Consider the following 19,840-nt stretch of genomic DNA (forward strand, 5'->3'; position numbering starts at 1 on the left):
CCCTACTCAGTTAAATATATACAGATATTGGAGCTGTTCATGCTTGTGAAAAGGCTTACCGACAATCAGGGCAGCAGTAATAATTGAGAGGAGGGTGATAAAAAGAAAGAGCCTGACTCTAGCTGCTCATTCAAGGTAAGCACTTACCTGAAAATATCATTTGGACTTGTCAGCAGACATCCTCACCTGCTCACATCACAAGGATTTGGAAGCTTCATCCCTCAGTGGAAAAAGGAAAAATACATCTCCCTAATGAGGCAGTTGCACGCAGGAGTTGCTGTTATTGTTGGAACTGGTTTGAAGGAATGAGGACAGAGACAGCCCAGGCAGGCGTGTCTTGCAGGGCTGTGCAGCGAGAGGGCTCACTCCTTTATGGAGTACCTTTGCAACTGCAAGGCAGGATTACTTACTGAGCCAGTCGCCCTCTCTGCCAGCAGATCGAAGGGCTGCTTGGTATTCCAGCTTGGTTTCCCATCAAGTCCAGATACAGTTTGTCTGACACGAGTCTATTCAGATGCCAGAGGATTGCTGGCAGTTCTCGTTTTCTGGGAACAAAACATCAACAAGCACCCCAGCTGCATGCCCTTGTGAGGCTGTTCAGTCCCTGTTTCAAGGCAGAGTGCCCTCCCTCCAGAGCAGTGCTTAGCTTTTTGTGTGTGGATAAATTTTACAGATCTACCTCCTGCTTCTGCACCTCCACCAGACTGTCCACTTATTCAATTATCTCTAATGATATTAATATTCCTGTCAGAGGAAAATACACGGAATGAAATAGTGATCACTCCCTCTCTCTCTCTCTCTCTCCTTCTCCTTCCCTGGCACCAAAATGTACAGTCTGTATTTTCTTTCTTCACTCCTCAAGTGGTGAACTGGAAATCTGAACTAGTAACCATAAAGAAGTCCCTGGGTCCTGTGATTACTGAAGTCATAATCCTGCCTCCCTTCTTCCATTTCATCATTTTTTTTAAAGTTTCTGTCTGTTTGGCATAGCTGGGTGTCTGGAAGAACACACTGCCTGGAGAGCACAAAAATGTGTCCTGGGCAGCAAAATACCAATGCCTCGAAAGGCACAGAAAAATGTTAAAGAGAGCAACAAGTTGGGGGCTTCTTGAGAGTTTTTGATTCAGAGTTCCTGTTGCATCCAAGGATGCTGCAACAGCCCAACCAGTTTGTTACATGGGCTCCTCACAAAATTAATGCTTAATATTTTTCTAGAGAGAAAAAACAGTTCTTTCTTCTCTTTTATCATACCAGGTGAGAACAACCTGATTTTTTTCAGGCCTTAGAAATAAGTATGTTGTCACCACGTGTCTTTATTGACGCTGCGGCTAAATCTGTAAGAAATGATGTTGTGACAATAGGTTTGAGATCTGGCAGCACTAGCAGCTGTGCGGACCCTGATGGTGACACCAGTGCTGATTTCTGGGCACAAAGTCCCTAACAGGAGAGTAGGCTGGTGTATATATCATATAAATCATAAATATCATAAAGCATATTTTACCCACAGTTACACAAACTCTGTCTTCACAGGCATGATAATGTCATGAAGGATGTGGAAAAACAGAATACGAATAATAAGCTTAGGTCAGCTTTGCATTTCTGTGCTTTTGTGATGATGCTCCTTGTCTCCCTGCTATTTGCAGTCTACTTTTTGCCCTGTTTCCAGTCTGAAGGTTTTTTCAAAATAAAGGTATTTAGTGCATTATGAAAAAAAAAAAGTCCTTAAAAATATCAGCTTGTTTAGCAGTTTCTAGAACTTGGGGCTGATTAAGAGCTTGCTGCTGAAACAATGATTTAGCACGAAGCTGCAGCTGGTGTAACAAGAGAACCATGCCACGTATTTTAACCTTTACTGGGGGATTTGCCACATCTGTAAGTAGTAATTCACCACAGATTTCTTCCCTGTGTGCTGTCATGGATGGAAACATATGGTCCAAAACTGCAAAGACTGTTGTTTGGAATTTCAGATGAAAACTCTTCGTAAGGACAGAGGCTCTGTGCATTCCCTTGTCCAAAAGCACATGGAACAAACCAAAAATAATTTCAAAAGCACATGAGCGTTCCTTGGTCTGACAGCTCCCCCCTCACACAAAGCTTGTCCAGCCCCAGCTTTGCAAATGCACATCCCTTCCTTTCCAGCCTTGACTTGGCAGCAGTTTTTGTTGGCAGGATGCTGTTGCCAAGGGAGACAGAAAGGATGTGCAGCTGGCTTTTCTTTCACCTGCACTTAGTGCTGCTGATCCTATTTATGTTACTGCAGAACCTTTGGCTTCTAAGGGACCTACCATCAATGTCACCAGACCTTTTGAAGAGTTTTGACAATGACACAAATAGCTGTGGCCTCTGATGAAAAGCTTAAAATAGGACCTTGCCAAAGAGAGGATGTAGTTGGTGTCACTGATGCTAACTCAAGCCAGGGTGTCCATTTCCCAAGCACTGATAAGAAAGGGGAAAGGAAGATTCAAAGCCATCCTAAAAGGATTTCAGAAAGCTCCCCAAACAGTGAGTAACTTCACATATATATAAAAGTCACATGCTTGGCCGAAGGTAGCCGTGGCTCTGGGAGGCTGACTAGTACCTCAGAGAGGCACCTCTCCTGCATTAGCAAAAGTGGTCACATTGAGGATGATGAGTTTTAACGTGGTGTCCATCCTTCAGGTGATGAAAACTAGGTGAGAAGAATCCCACCTCATACCCCTCTACCTATTTAGATTGCATCATCATAAAGCAAACCGTAAAGGAATAAATAAAAGTGATATTTGAAAAGGTGAGATGCAGTCCCTCTATTGTGATGCTTTCCAGGAGATGAAATCCCACTGCTTTGGACATTCAGAAACAGTTTTTACAGAACACCAAGTGAACAATAAGCTCTACAGAGCAACACTACATTGGCATAAAGAGTGTACTAGAACAGGGCCTGACAGCTTTTCCATGGTAATGCATTAAGAAGCATTTTTCTTTCATATATTAGAGGGTAAGTGGGCAAACACTAAATCAGCTGAAACTGGAGCTGCTGCCTCTCAGAGAAACAGCACACTATGGATCAGCTCCCCTGGCCACTTCAAGGCAAGATGCCTGGTACCTGCTGAACTGGAAAGTGCTGGGTAGCATGAGGAAGTAAGAGCCACTTCTTCATGCATAAGTCTTTTTCCAAAAACACACAGCTCTTAGGCCTGCTGAATTCCTTTCAAAATCCTTCCACTTGCTGTTGGAGGCAACCAAGTCCAAGGCATTTGATTCTAGCACCAGATGATATGTCTTTTCCAAACCTAATTTCTTCAGCCTCCAGCTCTAAGTAATTTACACTGACTTATCTATCAATCAAGGATGCTTATTCCGGACTCAGGATACTCTTTCATTACAGCACAGTCATTTCAACTTGTCTTTTCTAAGGAAACATTTAAAGGAACAGACCCTGTCTATCTATCCTCTTCCACCCTATGTTTATCTTTCCCACTAACTCCTGATCCATGGCTGATTTCAAATATTGTAACACACTGTATGACAACTGGTGAGGTTGGTGAGGGGCAGAGCACCCTACTTGTGGATCCCCCTGCTTTCACGGTGCAGAACTTCTCCTCTACTTGCAAAAGCTGTGCTTAAATTCTCCTGCTGCAGATACAGATCTTGCAGCCAAGAGGGATGCTGTAGTTATGCACAGGCTGACTAACTTCTACAAACCCTGAAGGTATTTCCGTCATTTCATCTGCTCACTGAAAGTAATTTGGATGATTTATTACTTACGCCCCCTTCAAACACATTATTATTTCCAAGTGCCTGGTTATCCTTGTGCTTGATCTCCAAAGAGAGCTGGTAATGAGGAACTTGCACTGATTTGTTATATGAGCAGGTAAGATACAATTAGAAAGTAATTACTATATTTACCTGCAGGAAAGCTTTATTCTGATTTTTTGGTTATTTCCAGTTGAAGGAAAAGGGACACTGCCTCAGAGCGAGTAAATGGGAAGGGGACAGGGAGGATTGCGCAAGTTATTTACAGTTTATCGTCTGGGAAAGTGGGAAGCAAACTAGGTCAGGATCAAGGGAGTCAGCATTTCTGGTATGGGGGACTGAGGACTAGTTTGGGGATACAAAGGGTCAGATGTAAATGGAAATTATTCCCAAGATAGACTTGGGATATAATAGGGAGTGAAAGTTTCCATGTCCAGATTTTCTCCTGTGAGAATAGCACAAGGACGTAAGGTTGCACATAAATCAGACAGAAAGGCTGTAACGTGCTGTTTTTATTATCTGATTTTATTATCTGCTGGATTATACAGGCTAGCAAAGCCTCTGGAGTGGATGTAAGGTTACTGGGGAAAGAAGTGAGCTCTTACTTTGTGTTTCTATTTGTCCTTCCTACAGACTAGAGACAGCTTTCCTTTGGCTTCTGGGACAAAACTTTGTATTGCCTCTTTGCAGTCTTGAATTGAACCTGGCTTCAGCCTAAACTGATTTCAGAATAACCTGGATGTTCATCATGGTCCATCCACACTGAGCCACATGGATGCTCTGTGAGCTACTCTCCAGGGAGCTCTGCCTATAGCTGGAGGGGGTTAGCAAATCCCCTGCACAGCAAAAAAACAGAGGTGCATTCCTGGAACTCCAGAATGTCAGAGGTGCATGTTGCATTAGAACATACTGCATAAAAGGGGAAGATCAAATTCCCTTCTTGAAAATACCAGCTGCTGGCTGCAGAGGTGAAGAATGGGGTTTTTGCTCCATTAGGTGAATTGCAAGATTGCACAGGTATTGAGATATGGATTTTTCTCCATGCTTTGAAGCTGGGTATTGGTCTGGAAGGAATGATGGTTCAAGCTGGTGTAGTAAATCATATGTACTTATAAGTAAGGTCACAGCAGGAGCTGGATATAATTTCTGCTAATGAGAGCAGGACTCCACTGCTTGTATTTCACTCAGTGTTACTGCTGCTGAATTCGATTCAAGAGGTGGAGATACGCAGTATTGTACACAAGGAACAGAAGGGTGAGATGACATGGTGACACAGAGTATTTGGTTAGTCAGGGGATGAGTAATTTAAATGCAAATACATGTGAAGTTAGGAAGAGGATCTCACTTTATAAAAATCTGCTCTACCAACTCTAGTTCATTCACTTCTGCAATTTGTATTTGCAATTCACCATGACTTCAGTTACACAACCAAGTAAAACGTTTCACCTTCCTGTGTAGATGGCCTCTTTTTACATCCTCATTTGCATTAAAAAGAAATAAAAGATTCACTACCAACTATTTGTGTTCTGCTTTGGAATGCAATTTTGAACATGTGTTGGTCTTGTCTTTTCACAGGAATATATTGCATGTCTGAAGCATCATTTACATTCAATGATTTAAGTGTTCATAGTGGACTGAGGTCATCCTGCCTTACACATGACGGGCTGGCACTTGACACCATCAACATAGAATAACTGTTTGGAATTACAGCAATAATAATGTGCAGACCCCCTACTGCAGCATTATTCACACAGTACTTTACAGGTAAGATATTTTATTTGTCTTTCCTTTCTGGTTAAACCTGCCTCTATTTATACTCAGGAAAGAATTTACTTTACCCATTTCTGAAATGTCATCACCTCCACACTTAATTTTATTTTGGAAGGAAATTGGACTGACAACCCTAACAACTTCTGATTATTCACAGAACAGCCCTTGTGAAGAGATTAAGTGTACCAGCTTTTCCATGTTGCCCTGTCAGCACACAGCCCTTCAGGGATCTTCTCTTGATGTGAAAGTTAGCTCAGCCTCAATGCTCATTCATCCTTGACTTCTGTTTCGTTAATACCAGTTATGTTGTTGGTGATATGACGTGGACATCTTATCTCTCTCCTTCCCCCTCCAGAAATGACACTGGGAGTCTTATTTCATTTCAGTCAGGCTATAACACAGTTCCCAAAGCACCGTGCTTATTTTTCAGCTACTGCTGATGGGAGCTGGCATCAGAAGGCAAAATAGAGGGTGGCTGCTCTTCTGTCTCTCCCCTGCACATCTCCCCTCCAAGAGCACGGTGGCTGTGCAAAGCTGTGCGGCAAACTTGGGTGGCTACCAAGAGTACCAAGTGCTCAGACAGCTCTGCCTTTAAAGTACATGGGTGTCCCATGGTGAGAAAACACTGCAGGAGCCAAGCTGAGAGATGCTTGTCCTAATGCATTGCAGGGAGATGTGCCTCTGCCCCGTGACCCAGCTGCTCTGCTCTTGAAGGCTATTGATTTTTTATCTGGTGGAAATGCAGAAATGCCAGCCATGGAACAGGGACATTCGATTTCTGGTAGTGTCAGTGCCTACCTCAGTGGTAGCACCTGGCTTCACTGCACTGCCCTTAATATGTGTGACTGCTTGGGCCTCAGAGAGGGCTCGAGATTTGCTGGTGCATTGGCAACAAACTTCCAACACAGCTGTGAGCTGTTTCCTTAGAAACAGTGCAAGTGCAAACATACCCAGAGGTGCGTTAGGAAAGACAAATTCATCTCTGAAATAGATAAATAACATGTTTTTACTGCCTACACTGCTCTTTTCCAGCTTTCCTTGGTCTGGACTTAATTTATTAATATGCAAAACATAATCTTGAAACTAGGGTGCCGCGGAGCTGTTGACAAACAAAGAACTTTTCTGTTCAAGTACTTTGAATGAACTACAATTAAACATCACTCTGAGTCCTCACCAGACAGATGCTGGAGGAGCTGTGTGACAGTCAGATGTTACATTCCCATGAAATCCAGTGATAATACTGACATAAGTGTCTAGTCACACTTTTGCCTTATTACATTTTCCCCCTCTCTCTCTCTTTTTAAGCATTCTCAGCTGTCATTGTACCCAAACAGCAAAATCACTCCCACAGTAAAGTGCAATATCAGGACATAATTCTGTTTGGAGACAGAGCACTAAGTGTGGCACATCAGCGTTAAAGCTGCAGGAGAACATCAGTCCTTGCATTAGCATTAACTACCGTGGCTAAGAGAATATATTAGCAATAGCCTTAGCAAAGGTCAGGACACCAAGAAGAAGGAATATCAAGAAGCATTATACAAAGGACATAATTTTAAGTGCAGAGTTTCAGCTCTGTTCAGTATGAGTTCAAAGGACTGGATGGAAATAAATAACAGAAGGCTTGCTTGAGGTACCAATTCCAGGACCATAGAGAGCAGTGTCAGGAAAAGTCCCCTGGGACTGATGGTGGCTTCTGCTGCAGTGGCATAAATCCAGGACAACTCCTGTGCAATTAGAAAGATTATTCAATATACAAATGACTCTAAGAGGAGAATAGAGGAAACATTAAATGGACCTGAAGAAGTAAAACACAGCTGGGAGTTGAAGACCAGTGACCAAATTAGGAATAAGAAATAACATGAAGATGAAGGGCAGTTAAGAATTGCAAGAAGCAGTCAAAGGAGTGGAAAGGTTCATCTTTTGTTCATTTCAAATCTGGGTACTGGGTGGACCATCTGAAGCCATTGGGATAGCTTAGCACAACCCTGGTTGGGTACTTGGGTGCTTAATTTCCTCCTTTACCTTGTTTGTTGGAAATTGGTGTTTTGGTCAAACAGGAAATTTAAATAACTCAAGTACTTGCATACCAAAGATGTGTAAAACAGCTGCTTAGCCCACAATTACTCACAAACAGTAACTTGTACATAGTGGCTAAAAACAAGTGATCTGGTGTGAACCAAGATCAGTGGCTGAAATCCCTGCAATAACAAGAAACCTGCTAAAGGTTGTATATTCATGCAATCAGAATGTGACTTTTGTTTTGAGCGCTGCCTCAGAAAGGCACTGGAGCGAGAGCTGCTTCCATTTGATGTCGGTGGCATCACCCACGTGCCAGAAGTGTCACACATGATCACACTTTACTGAACTGGGACTGGGGTGAGAGCAGGCAGATAAAGCAGGGGGAGCAGCAAAATTGACATGTACCTCTGCTCTTACAGGCTTAAACCACAGACGAAAGCACAGAAGAGCTTTGAGGGGATGTACAGAATACAGCTCTTTATGGAGTTACATTACTCTCCCATTCCTCTGTGCTTCTTTATTGTATATTTATTCAAAAGTGTCCCTGCTGGGAGCTGCTCCTGCATGCTCACTCACTGTCAATTACATTGCCAGAAACACAGCAGCACCTACAGCAACATTTCTATTGCTTTACAATTATTTCCTGAAGATGACCTTAGGTCCAAGGTATTTATCAGACATGTAATAAAATAAGAAGAGGGAAAAAATGACACAGCAACAGTTTGCAAAGATTTGTTTGTGAAGACGGTGTGATTTTAGCTTGCAAATTACTTTGTACTTGCTATGGTAATATAAAGCATCTCTTCCTCAGAGCTCCATGTCAACTTCTGCCTCTGTCTAAATTAATGCTTCCAATTAGTCCTGTTTTATTGTGCATCCATCACAGAACATTCACTGTTTGGGCTTTGAACAGTACAAATCCATATACTGATAATTATGAAAAAATACATTTCGTAAGACACAAGTGTTCCATATTTATCAGCAGTGCCTTGGGTGCTTTACAGGCTTTTTTTTTTCCTGAAATATTTTTAATTTCTGCAGTCAGATTCATCTTTGTGTTTAGTTACTAATTGAAGTTCAAAAGCTGTATAGCTCTTTGCACTGGGTTCAGGCTTGGCTAACTTCATTTTTTCAGCATGTCCCTTGAAAAATGCTCAGGCTACCATGCACGTGTCCAAGGCACTAACTGATCTTCCAAGCTACGTGGCACACACCATGCAGGAGGAAAAAAATATCCAGACATATTCCCTGAAATTACATCATATTACCTAACTTATCCAGTGCTGTTTCCAAATTTTGCCTCTTTTCCTATGTGAAATCTTTGGCACATGTTAAAAATGTATGTGGAATAGTTTAGAATGGACTGAAAGGAGGGTAAAAGAATGTACCTAAGGCACAGACCAAAATTATGGTTTCCTAATAAGCCTGTGGTTTTAAGAGACATATAACTGTCCCAATAATTATTTAACAGGGCTAAAACATTCCAGGTTTTGAGTCAGTCCAGAGGTGATATTTCCAGAAGAGAGGAGGAGAGGGAGTGATGCAAGGCCCAACCCTGAACTGAAACAGAGGCAGCACTGTCTCTGCTCATTCACTGGGGTCCTGGGAGCAGCTGGACACAAACACCCTTTCAGCTCTGGAGCAGCTGCTCTTGGCAGAGCATGATTGAAAGAGGAATATGATGACAATTCTTACAAGCTGGTTTAAAAATTACCCCTGAAAACAAAAGAGAGGTTTATTTTTTTATATATATGTAGCGTTACTGAAAAACATCTGACACCAAGCTTTTATCTGAGCAGGAGATTTTAGCTGATTCTTCACAGTCACCTATCCAGCATCTCTTGAGGCACGGGAAGAGCACAGCCTCCCTCAACAAAACCCTTCTGATGTAAGAGGACTGTCTGTGTAGCACTGAATTATCTGAACAGCTCTATCTTGCTGCTTTTGATGGACCTTGATGTGAGTGTATGACAGGTATGGGGACGAAGGGGAGACGATGTGGCTGGAGAGCTCTGCTGCATGGTTTCTGGAATGGAAGCAAAAGAGATGTGCCCAAGGGCAGGCTGAGTCACTTTGCAGAGAGCTGCTGTGCTTCACTGCTGCTTGAAAGGGAAACATTTTAAATCTTTCTCCCTTTGTAGCTCCCAAACAACTGTCTGGTGAGAAAGGGAGGGCATCAATAGCTCTGGCGCCAGTTGCACACTGCATCAGGGCTTTCCTGCTTGCTGCCATGCAGCCCATAAGGGACAAAGTCACAGGGAAAACTTAGCAGGGATAAAACTAGCAGGTTGCAGCAGAAATTATTCTTTAAAATCCTTTAAGTTTTAATGAAGATTCAGATCTTTTTCTACAGCAGGTTCATTTTTTTCCTGTGTGATTCCATAAAGGCTATTTAACTCTAGAGGGTATTAATTATTCACAACAGGTGGAGGTAAATAGCTGGTGGAACACAGCTCTCCAGCCACATGGATAGATAAATATGGATGGATGGATATGGATGGATGGATGGATGGATGGATAGATGGATGGATGGATGGATGGATGGATGGATGGATGGATGGATGGATGGATGGATGGATGGATGGATGGATGGAAGTGGTTCATTCAGCTTTCCCAGCACCAGGACCTGTGGGATGAGCAGGTCCCACCTAACCCTTCATTCTCAGCTCCTGGTCCAGCAACACACATATCAACTGTCTCGCAGGCTCTGTAGAGCAACAGACCTGACACAAGCTAAGCTTGTGTGAGTCATCTGGCCCTGCTGAAACCCAAAGAGCAGTGCCAAGCTGGAGCCATCCAGGGGCTGGCTCTGTAGCTGGACAGCTGCAAGGCCAAGAGCACTCTGTCATTACCACCCCCTGAGAGCCAGCAGTGCAGACTGACCCCTCCAGAGCTCCAGTCTTGGTGGCACAGTCCATTAACAGGTTCGTGTCAGTGCATGCTTCTCCTTACACCTCCCTCCTGAGACAGTGCTGCCACTAGCCTCAAACAAATGAGCTGATTTCAAGGGGGAAGAAGGAAAAGAGAGGACATGGGTGGATGGCAGAATATTTTTAGATCGTAGGACAAAATAACCAATTGCAATCTCTGTTTAAAAAAAAATTATTCACCCGTTCATTCATTCATTCACTCATGTGTTCACAGGCATGAGTATGATCAAACTCACCCTGCACACACTAGGAGCTGCTGGTGGCAGCTACGCAAATCCATTCCTAGCAGGCACCTTGTGGGATGCATTTACATGTCTTTTTGTGATGGGTGTATGATTATGCGGAAGAGTTTCCTCTGCTCCTCCTGTGCACCCACAGGCAGAGGTATGCGAGGGAGTAAGTCTGGGCATACCAGTGTTAGTTATAATTAACACACACGTTTATATTTCATGTTTATATTTTGTTCATGTTTTTATCAATAAACAAATTGGAAAAAAATGCAATCTATTGCATTTTAGGTCTTACCTCCTTTTCCAGTATACATATCAAGGTATTTCATTTGTTGGAAGTTAGAACAAGCTACTGATACAGGCTGCCCAAGGAAGGCAGTACTGTGAATCAGAGGGAGCATTCTGAAGTGGGTCTGAAGTGTCCACACAGCATCATCTCCAATAGGAGAGGAATAAAAATCCAGGCATTTGAGTCTCCTTGTCAGTCTCTATTACAGTCCTTGAGCAAAATTACTCACTTGGAGGCATTATCTCTACATATGGCAAAATCTTCCACCATGTACACATGGCACGCAGCTTATGAATATAAAATCAATTTAAAAGGATGCCTCCTAATGCAAAGTGAAGACATAACCACATTTTCTTAACCCCAAATATAAGTCATGACAACTGACACTCAGCTGAGGTGTAAGAATGGAGTGCTCTGCCTCCAAACCACAAGAGGTAGAATTCTCTTGAACTGGGTGGAACAGAGCCCTAGCTGACAAACCGACCTCAGCTAGACCTGGAGGGCTTTGCTGGGGGACACCTCTGTCAGACTAAGCAGAGAATTTTGTCACGAGATGTCAGGGGATGGCTGGGTCATTTGTGGAGGTGTCTTTTGATGGTTTAGGAGTATGAAGACTTGATTTCATAACAGCTGTTCGTTTGCAGTTTGTCTGATACAGCACGTGGCAATTCAATAAAGGCAGGAGCTGGAAAAAATCCACTTTCTGTAAATATGTTATGGGTTTAAGGGGTTTTAATATGTCTCTTCCCTTTAACGATTTGCAGTCTACAGTGGCTTTTCTTAGGTCAAGAAGCTTGTTTGAAGATGAAGGGGCAGATATGGTGGAATTTTATCTGGAATTTCACACAAGTGCTCAGCTTGACAGAAACAAGAAAATTCACCTCATGAAAAACCCAAGTCAAAGGCTGATTCAAACTTACTTAACAGATTTATGTGACTGATCCCTCAATATTTTGATGAGATGTTATCCATACCTGTGTTCTGGGTTTTCTAAAAATTGAAGGTTTGTCTCTCTCTACTGCCACCAACATGTCGAGTTAAAGCCCCAAAACGACACTTGAATTCCAGCATTAGCTCTTTACTACTCCCTGGAATGGTTAAGATATTAGGGAAACCTCTGCAGAGAATTGCTTTAAGGAAGGAAAGGAAGAAGGGAGAACAAAAGAGATACCCCAAGATAGGGAGTAGGGTGAAAGACAGAGGAAGGAAAAAAGGGAACAGAATAAAGTAAGAATGGAAGATGGCATATCTTCTTATCAAGCAATACTGGAAGAACTATGTTCAGAATAAATAATGTTATCTGAAAAAGCTAATTGCTTGTATATGGCAAAATCCTCTTTCTGATCATTGCACAAACCTCCCATTGACATGGCTGAGATATTTACTCCTTGCTGAATGAACATTATTTGTACTTTGGCCCAGAGTACGGCATCAGAGCTGGAACCGGGCCTCTCATGAAGATTAAATCTGACATTCCTCCCTTCAACCTCAGTTTAACGTTCTAGGAAAAATTAAATTCTTCATCAGTATGTACAAACTGTGCCAGGATGAGCTCTGCCCTCAGACTGGCATTTCAGGAGGGCTATGCTGCTGTATTTCAAAGCAAAATTTGGCCTTCAATTTTAATTGCTCCCAACTCTAGAAATATTGATTTTCTTCAGACATGAACTGTTTTCTCCTTCATCACTGAGGTCTATAAAACAAGCTGGGTTCAAATTTCCTAGCATCAGCTCTTCTTGAGTTATGAGGTCAGAGAAGCTGCAACCAGAACAAATAGGAATAGCTGGTTTCTCTTCATGCCCACATATCATAAAAATAGCCAGGCTGCTTTTGCTGGGAGTTCTCAAAATATTCATCTTTAGACTGAGCCAAACCTGAAAGGTACATTGCTACCCCTCAAGGAACTTTCTTGAGAAAATTAGGAACAAGTAAAAACTGGGGAAGAGCCTGGAAAAAGAAATGGATCTAAGGCAATAACGGTGGTTTTGTTACCACAGAAGTAATTAACAATTCCCACACCTCCATCATAAATTAGCTCTGGAAGAGCCTACATGCTCCTGAGTGGGACTGTGGCTTTCTTCTTTCCTAGAAGAGACATTTTTGCTCTTAGCATCAGTTAATCATAGGCTGTTTAGGGAAATTTTAATCTGTTCCTTATGTCTCACAGACAGGAGCCTTGCCACGATGACTATTGGGAGCGTGTGTAAGACTTCCCCCAGATCCTTGCTCACCACCTGCTTTGGCAACCCCATCTTTCAAGCTGAACCTTGAAGCCCAGACCACAGCCAGAACCATGCTCACAAAGGCTGCCCAGGGTTTTTATCATCATCTGACATATTTATGCCTTTCATATTGAGACACGTTGGTTGGGTGAGGAGCCTGCTCCATATTAGGCATTGCAGGGACATTGCAGTCATCCTGTCATTCTCTGAGGAACACTTGTACCCATATTTGCCTTCTGCAGTTTTGGCAGAATCAAATGAGATTTTTAAAAGTACAAGCCAATGGAAGTACAAGCCACAGCTCCAAATGCTTGTATCGAAAGGTTCAAGGACAAATTTGAGTCAGGTGCTTAAAAAACTACTTGTTTTGTTGCATGTAAGATACACTGACTAACAAACAAAGCTGGTTTACCTCTAGTCCCTTTTCAGCTAAAAACTATTTGCACTTGAAAACCTTCTGACCAGCCTAACTGCATAAACATCCTTAGCCAAAGGCAGTGGTTATGAAACACCATATAACTACCCCTTTTCACATGTCATTCCCTGGGACAGGGAATCTCTAGTACAGCATGAAGACACTGAGGACATCACGCGGAGCCACCATGTGAAAACATGCTATTACTCAGTTGTCACGCTGTCAAAAGCTGCAACCACTCACTGCTCTAGTGAGCCATGAATGACTTGTTTTGCTCCTTCTCAAGCTCTCCTGGCAAATACAGAAATATTGAGACACAAATGCCCGTATCTTGATCACCAGAAGGAAGGGTCACTGAGATGCTGAAATACATTTTTTTGGTGATGAAGGGAAAAACACAGCTGTTTCTTAAGGACCAAGATACCTGTTTCGCCATTTTTACTTCACACTTCTAAGACAAAAAGCCTGCACAGTCCACCTGTGCCACCAGGCTTCCCCATCAGGTTCAATCTCACCCTGATGCTCTGACAATGATTAGGACAAAACAATACACAAGGGGAAGCAGGATCTGCCCATCCATGAGGCACCTACAAGGCACTGAAATCACAGGAGTTATAGAAGCAGAGCTGAGGGCAAATCTGGACCCACTATCTTCGGGCTGTTTTGAGAAACCATGTGTAATAGTGCAGCTGTTCCTCTTTAGAAATAGGTTACAGTGTTTGCATGTTTATGGGGATTTGCTCCCCAATGTGCATCACACAACTCCCATTTAGCTAAAGAGGGTGACATGGGAATGCTGAAAGGTGGAGAGACTAATAGGAGGTTTGCCACTCTGATTTTCGGTGAGCATACAGTATTCTTATTTAAAAATAATAGGACAGTGGTAGTTATAAACCACCTGCAACTCAGCATTCAGGAAAACAGTAAAATTTGATTAGAAAAACGTTTCAGACACAGAAAATAACTATGTACCTACAACAGCAGCAGTGATTTTGTTCTACTGCAGGTGAAACAAGTTACATTGGTGGTCAGGTTACCTGGTGTTTCTCCCTGCCTTTCCAAAGGGCAGGTAATTTAGCACAGGCTCAGCTGCCTGGGATGTGCATTTGGAGTAGCTATGTTCTGGCCAAAACTAATCCTGGAGTGTGCTCTTGCTGTCCTTACTGCAAAAATAGGAGTACAGGGCTGATGTCTGCACCGTAGGGAGTACTGATGCATCATTCAGGGTTAATTAATTTTATGGATCCACTTCCTGAACATGTAGTTAATGAGTCCAGAAACTATAAACACCAAGCCTCGCCTTGTTGTTTATATTGATAGACAAGAGACTGTGAAGAGGCAGGCTTGAACATGTGGCTGTTTCTGCTTTACTTCAAAAGGAACCTAAGTCTGCATGCAAAGAACTTCAGGGAACACATGGAAAGTCACCGAAGCCTTGACATTAGTCATGCTGCCTGGCCTATCCTTGCTTTACCAGGATTTGCCAAAGCAAACCTCTTATGAAGCTGCAGAAGGGCTGTCTGCAGCTCCTGGGAGCGCAAAGACAGAGCCTGTTGTGTCCCCATGGGGTCTTGTCCTCTTCCAAATCAAAGTGGGGCAGGACACAGCTGATCCAACCTACTTATGGCTCACTCTGACCCTGGCATCAATGGAGCAGGGGCTTAAATAAATGATCTTATTATGGGGTGTTGCAACCAGGTGGCTTTGTAAGAATATAACAGACCTATTTGTCTGTCTATCTATCTATCTATCTATCTATCTATCTATCTATCTATCTATCTATCTATCTATCTATCTATCTATCTATCTATCTATCTATCTATCTATCTATCTATCTATCTTCTATGACATATACCTTCTAGATATAAAAATAAGAAGTATACTATATATATACCACTATAAGGTAAGAAGCATACTATTTCTACACCACTATAAGGTATTATGTTGTAACAGTAGCTCAAGACGTTTGATGGCAAATTTGTTGCTTTGCATAGCCAGACATCCTCCACTTGATTCAAAACATTTTGATTAAACTAATTTGTGGAGAGAGAAGTTCGCAGGCAGCATCCTTCTGGAGCATCTTTGCACACACAGGCACAACAGCAGCCAAAGAGGAGGTCACAGTGGCATGGCAAACCAACTTCCCTCAGGCCTCTGTTCCATTTCTGTCCTCTAAAGGGTCAGAGCCCCTGCTGACAAGCTTGCTACTGAGTGATAGCTGGGATGGAAATTAAATAGCTGGAAAATTTGCCTGCATGTACAGAGGGGGGCAAATAGGAAGGGAGGGGGAAGCTGTTGATATATAGCAGTTGTGTAGAGCAGTAAATATTAGCATTAATTTTGCTCATCACAACTGCACATTCACTCCAGTTTTCCACGAATCAAATCCGTAAGTCATCCGTTGTGCTGAGCCAGTGGCTTGCCATAGCAAGCAGCAAATAATGGATGATGTATTACCTCCCTTATAATGGATTGGTTATTTCAGCCTTGATGTGATGAAATAAATGACAGCAATTTTGCTAATACATGTGTTTTCTACTCTCCCCCTCCTTTCAAACAGGGCAAAAAGGTGTCCTTTAACATTTAGAGCTATGGAAGAACACAATATGTATGATGGTAAGTGACTATAATGTAGTATGCCATAAACTCTAAGTACCATCTGGTTTGAAAGGAAGCCGATATGAGGCATAAAGAAGGTATTTTGCACACAACAGAGGTAATAAATTTGGAGTTTGCTGGAGAATTTAGAGCCAGCTGGAAATAAATCCATTGCAAATACTTTGAAGTATTGTATAGATACATTAAGAAAAGATTCTGCCACTCAGCTGAAAGTTCTTCTGGTTCATTTGGTGATATTACAGCTTTGCTGGTCAAATACTGATCGTATCAATCCGCATTCTGTTTCAGACTGACAGTGGAAAATGTATGGCACAAGCTATGCATTGCATGAACAATATTTCTACATCCTCCATTAAAATACCAAATTTGATAGCAAAGGATTGCTGGTTCATGTCATCCTTGCTATAAAGAAGAAATTGGATGGGTGCATCACTGCCCTCTTCCTTCCCTATGCTCTGCTTACCCATGTTCTGCTTGTTTATGTGGCCAAGCTGTGCCCAAGAAATTGGAAAAAGCAGCCAGAAGCAAGTTTCCATGAGCCTAAGCCCACTACCAGCACATAGTAACTGAAAGCCCTTGTCCCAGGGAGTTCAAAGCAATGCCACCAAATCCAGCCTGCACAAACCCAGGAGAAGCAGGTGCAGCTGAACTCTGACTACAGAGTTCAGTTCAGGGTTGGGAATGCTGGCAAATTCTTAGGATGACCTAAACCCACATTAAAAAAGATTCATGGCTGTTCAAAGAAAGATGCAAAGATTCAAGGCCTGATCCTGGGGCAACTGCCATCAGAGAAAGGATTTCCACCAGTCTAAAGTGGCTTTAGCCAAAACCTTTAGCTTGGCTCTCATTTTATACAAGCTCCTGTGCCCTACTCTGTCTTCAGAGAACGGCAGAGGCCCTGCACTGCTCTAATCCTTGGCATGAGCATAAAATCATGCTGGGAACCCAAATAACTCCCATGAAGTGAGGACAGTTCTGCCCTTCGGTAGGGCTGGATATTAAGCCAGCTGTTAAACACTGCTTGCAGCCAGCTGCACGTCTCCAGCTGCTGCAGCTCTCATCCCTCAGAGAAGAGGCACCACCTCTTCTGAGATAAGTCAGCTCCCCCTTCTTTTTGCTGGATTGGACATGGAAGACCCTGCCACCCCAAGGCTTCTTGACCCTCGCTGGGTTATTATTTTTCCAACACTCCTGTTGCTTATTGGGGGCTCTCAGTTCTTAAAGATTAATCAGACCAAACGGACTGTATCCAGCAGTGGTGGGAGTTGTTCCTGATGTTTATAATCCCAAATATTACTGCTTTACGTCACAGATACCTCTTTTCCCTGATGAATGCTGACTAGTCTCTTTCCCTTCTGCCACTTTGCTTAAGTCATATTTGCCCTTAGAGAAAAATGTGGCAGAGTCATGAACAGGAATGGAAAGCTCTGTCATATGGGGAGACTAGGATGCAACGTGATTATCGTGTTAACCAACTCACTGCCCTTTGGATGCTTGGCCCACATCCAGCACAGTGACATCAATACAGTGCTCTGGGCACATGCTGCAAGTCATCAGATTGTACCAAAATGTCAAGCAGCATCCTGGAAGCTGTGGGGTTCTCAGGAGCTGATCAGATGCTGCACATCTGGCCCTATCCATGCACCCTCAGCAACACCTGCAGCACTCCATGGGGGCAGCAGCATTGCTCACCCACCTTCTTGGAAACCCACTGAAATCATCACGTAAACCCACAGGGGCAAGCATACCCTCCACAACTTTCTACAGCAAAGATTAGGTGCAATAAGACATTAAATGGGTGTCTGGCTTTGCCTTGCTAATAGAGAGCTTCTTATTGGGGATTTCTACAAGACCTTCCACAGAAAAGCAGGTATTTGAGGGAGCCTTATGTGCTTTGGCTTGGAAAATCAAGGATCTGCAGCCATCTAGTAGCCCTGGTTCCCAGCAGGGGCTGATGGAATGTTGATGAAATTCTGGCACCTGTCTGAAAGCTACTGAGATGTGACGCACCTGTAGTGGGGAAAGGCAGACTGAACCCCCTCCTCCAGCACTGGGCTGCCAGGTATGCCATTTTCCTGCTGCAGCCACATATGAGCTGGTCAAGAGCCCAATCCCAGGCACTGTGTAGCAAATCAAGGACTTTGCTTTCAGCAGTTTCTTCAGACTTGGTAGCAGCACAGCCACAACCAGTCTTGCCCTTTTAGCAAATTTTTCCAGATGAAGAACTATTTGCTGGTAGGGAAAAGACAATTATTATTTTGCAAAACCATTAGCCTCTGATACCACGCAGTGAAGATGATTATGTTAAATGTTAACCAAGGAGAGGGATGGAAGAATACATTTTGTTGGTCAAGCATCTCCAAAGTAATGAACCAGACTAGTTGTGCCACCTCAGCTCCGTATTTGGGAAGTAATATTGTGTTCATCAGGCAGTGAACTACAGCATCAGGGTCAGTGACCACCAAAGCCCACCAGAGAGACCCCTGGGACAAGAGAACACATGCGCTGATGAGGGAGGAAATACACTGATGACTTCAAGGAAATTATTATCATATGTATGTTTCTTCTAGGAAATCAATGAATATGTATGTAAACTCTATGTATATATATAAAACTATAATATATGTTTATACATATATAAACCATATAACCATATGTATATAAACAAGAGCCTTTTCTGTACTCAGCATGGGCAATATTTTGATGGAAATATCCCCTCACACATTTGTCACCAAATAAAGAACGCCTGCTTCTTAATGCCACATTAGTGTTAAGGAGTTTTATTTTATGGATTTTTGGTAACAATTTCCTATCCAGTCTATCTTTTGTCTTCTGCCTAATCCATCACTGAAGTTACCAAGCTGAATTTCCATGGCAACAGACTGTGAGGTCAGAGAGAAAGTACTAGGCTGGATCAGGCATCTGAAGTGGAACTGTGAAAGGGAAGGAACAAAATTACTTCGAAAAATTAACCATTGTAATAGAGGGAATAAGGAAAAAAAAAAGATTAGATAATCTACTCTTAGTTTGAAGACTCCATTTGGTTTCTGACAAAGCTTTCACCCTCTTACACACATAGAAACCAAATTTGTCTCTTTGCTTCCTTAGAAGTCAACAGCAGCTCCAGCAGGTGCAAAACATGGACATCCAATGAATTGCAAGGGAATTCCCAGTCATCAGGAAAATTTCTCAGTATCTGTGTCTTCCTGCTTAGTGAGAGCCCATCACATATTGTCACAGGCCTCCTTTGAAAGAACATCTCCACCTCCATATATGGTGGGGCAGACATGGAGACTTTAAACACTTCTTTTCTAACAGAGAACATGCTGAAGCTTTTTTCCTTTAATCCTCTCCTCAAAGGTGTAGTGACTACAGCCTAAAGCCACGTTTAATTAGCTGTCAGCTGTTTGCTCCCTGGCATAGCCCTAATGCAGGCTCCTACCTCCTGACCAGGTGCTCCCAAGGGACTGCCTGCCAGTGCCCCCAGCATCCACATCAGACACCCCATAGAGACAGCGGAGTCAGCAGGGTGAGCCCAAAGGTGGATGGCACAACTTCAGTGAGGGTGAGGGATGGGGGAGCGAGGTGGGAATGTACATGTCTCCCCCAGGGAT

The 19,840-nt window shown here is 42.9% G+C and overlaps 1 protein-coding gene across 5 annotated transcripts in view; it reads right to left on the reverse strand.

Annotated features, from left to right (window-relative positions):
* Positions 1-19,840, reverse strand: part of TMEM108 (transmembrane protein 108) — a 161,984-nt gene that overhangs the window by 16,869 nt on the left and 125,275 nt on the right. The window contains exon 1 of one of the 5 annotated variants that reach the window (XM_088059035.1): positions 148-317. The exons of the other annotated variants lie outside the window; for them this stretch is intronic. Coding sequence (XP_087915161.1) covers positions 148-160 — 13 coding nt within the window. The 5' untranslated portion in view covers positions 161-317. Of the gene's footprint in view, positions 1-147; positions 318-19,840 lie in introns of those variants that run through there. 5 annotated transcript variants of the gene reach the window in all.

This window comes from Pseudopodoces humilis, chromosome 1 (assembly GCF_049639895.1).
Source record: "Pseudopodoces humilis isolate 2021_Gansu_Grassland_sample_001 chromosome 1, ASM4963989v1, whole genome shotgun sequence".
NCBI lineage: Eukaryota > Metazoa > Chordata > Aves > Passeriformes > Paridae > Pseudopodoces > Pseudopodoces humilis.